This window comes from Salvia hispanica, chromosome 3 (assembly GCF_023119035.1).
Source record: "Salvia hispanica cultivar TCC Black 2014 chromosome 3, UniMelb_Shisp_WGS_1.0, whole genome shotgun sequence".
NCBI lineage: Eukaryota > Viridiplantae > Streptophyta > Magnoliopsida > Lamiales > Lamiaceae > Salvia > Salvia hispanica.
Window position 1 is genome coordinate 40834976 of NC_062967.1, and position 1660 is coordinate 40836635.

At 34.7% G+C, this 1660-nt stretch overlaps 1 protein-coding gene across 1 annotated transcript; it reads left to right on the top strand.

The window, feature by feature from the left end:
- Nucleotides 1–573: 573 nt before the first annotated feature.
- Nucleotides 574–1309, top strand: LOC125215489. Its single transcript, XM_048116913.1, has 2 exons — nt 574–793; nt 894–1309. The coding sequence occupies exons 1-2, from the start codon at nt 702–704 to the stop codon at nt 1222–1224; spliced, it is 423 nt and encodes a 140-aa protein (XP_047972870.1). The 5' UTR covers nt 574–701; the 3' UTR covers nt 1225–1309.
- The last annotated feature ends 351 nt before the right edge of the window (nt 1310–1660 follow it).

Here is a 1660-nt window from a genome sequence, read left to right on the forward strand (position 1 = left end):
AAGTTAGGTGGGAAGAAAGAAGATAACATGAAATGTCAAAAACTAGGTGATAAATGAGCTGTCAAATAAAGGTTACTAGTAAAATAAAATAAAAACATTACTCCAATATCTTATTTTAGTGTAAAAAAGAATTGAAAATCACTTTATAAATCTCATCTATCATATTTTTATTATTAATTCACTTAAGAATGAAATCTTATGTAGTTTTATTATGGTATCAGAGTGAATCAAAGAATGTGAGCAAATTTTAGTAGTATTAATTTAGTAGTAATAAATTTGGAGTAAAATTAATGACTGGAGCATTAGCAAATAAAACGCTATAAATTTGTATGAATTTATAAAGGCCGTGCAATACAACAACACGATTGTTGCATTTTGCACGCTAGGACTACTACTAGTTTTGAATGGTAGAAGTTTGAATGAATCGATTATACAACATGACAAACACTAGTTTTGTTTTAGTGTAACGTCAAATTTGTAAACATGTACTACACCGAATAAGCTTCTAAACAAGTACAATTCGGCATAAACTTTTTTATAAATCAAAATATCTATTTTTTAGTAATTTGTATTTTAAAGTGTTGTTAGACGGCAAGCAAACTGCAACAGCAAGACAAACGTAAACTGACCATCTCTCTATAAAGGTAAAGGACAGCAAAATCACAAACAGTTGGAGTGCAATTCAACAAAACAGAGCAACAATGCTTACCTCAAGCTACTGCTCCCTCAATTTCCCCCCTCCTTCCACCACACCACCTTCTCCCCCAATTTCAGCCGCGCCGCAGCTTTCCTGGTGAGTAACGCTACCCGATTGCCATCTGTTTACATACATAGATCAACATCAATAATCATTAATCAATTTTCCAATTTTTTATTGAATTGTTGTGACGCAGCTCTCCGACTCTCAAGGATCGATTGTGGAGGAATCGATGCGTCCTAGGCTTAACGTGCGCGATAATCGGCCTCGACGGCGGCGATTTCGCGGTGGTTGGGGATCAGGAGAGAGCTATGGCGATGGATATGCAATCATCCGCCGGGGCTCCGAGATGGAGCGACAAGAGAGCTTGCTTGCCGTGGCAGACCAATTCGCTTGAAACGATCGTGCCGGAGAATCTGCCGCGGCCGTCGGCGCGGCGGCGGTGGGAGGCCACTGGCTTCTCGGAGACGGCTCCGGCTGTTAGGGTTGCGGTGAAATCTGGCGCCAAGGGATGTTTCACTATGTGATTAATAATTAATTAACCATGTGTAGGAAATGGTGTATACTGTAAATATACCAAAATATATACTACTACTACCAATTTCGTAGTTATTTTCAGTGTTTAATATCATAAAATTTTCTAAAAATTTAATTTTTTTTATCCATAAACTTTGAATTTATTATATTATATCATAAACTTTAATAATTATTTAATTTTTCACCGGCACCAAAATATAACAATATTAAAATAAAATAAATAATCATATTTGGCTTCCATGAACTTCGTAATTACTATCATTTTTTTAGAGGTAACTAATCTTAGGTATGTGATATAATAATAGATTAAATATAGCGGAATTTTTGCTGGTGTGAAAAATTAAACAAACTATTAAAATTTATAATAGCATATGTCAAATTCAAAGTTAATTAAAAAAAAAAATACACCCAAGTGTTTAAGAAGTT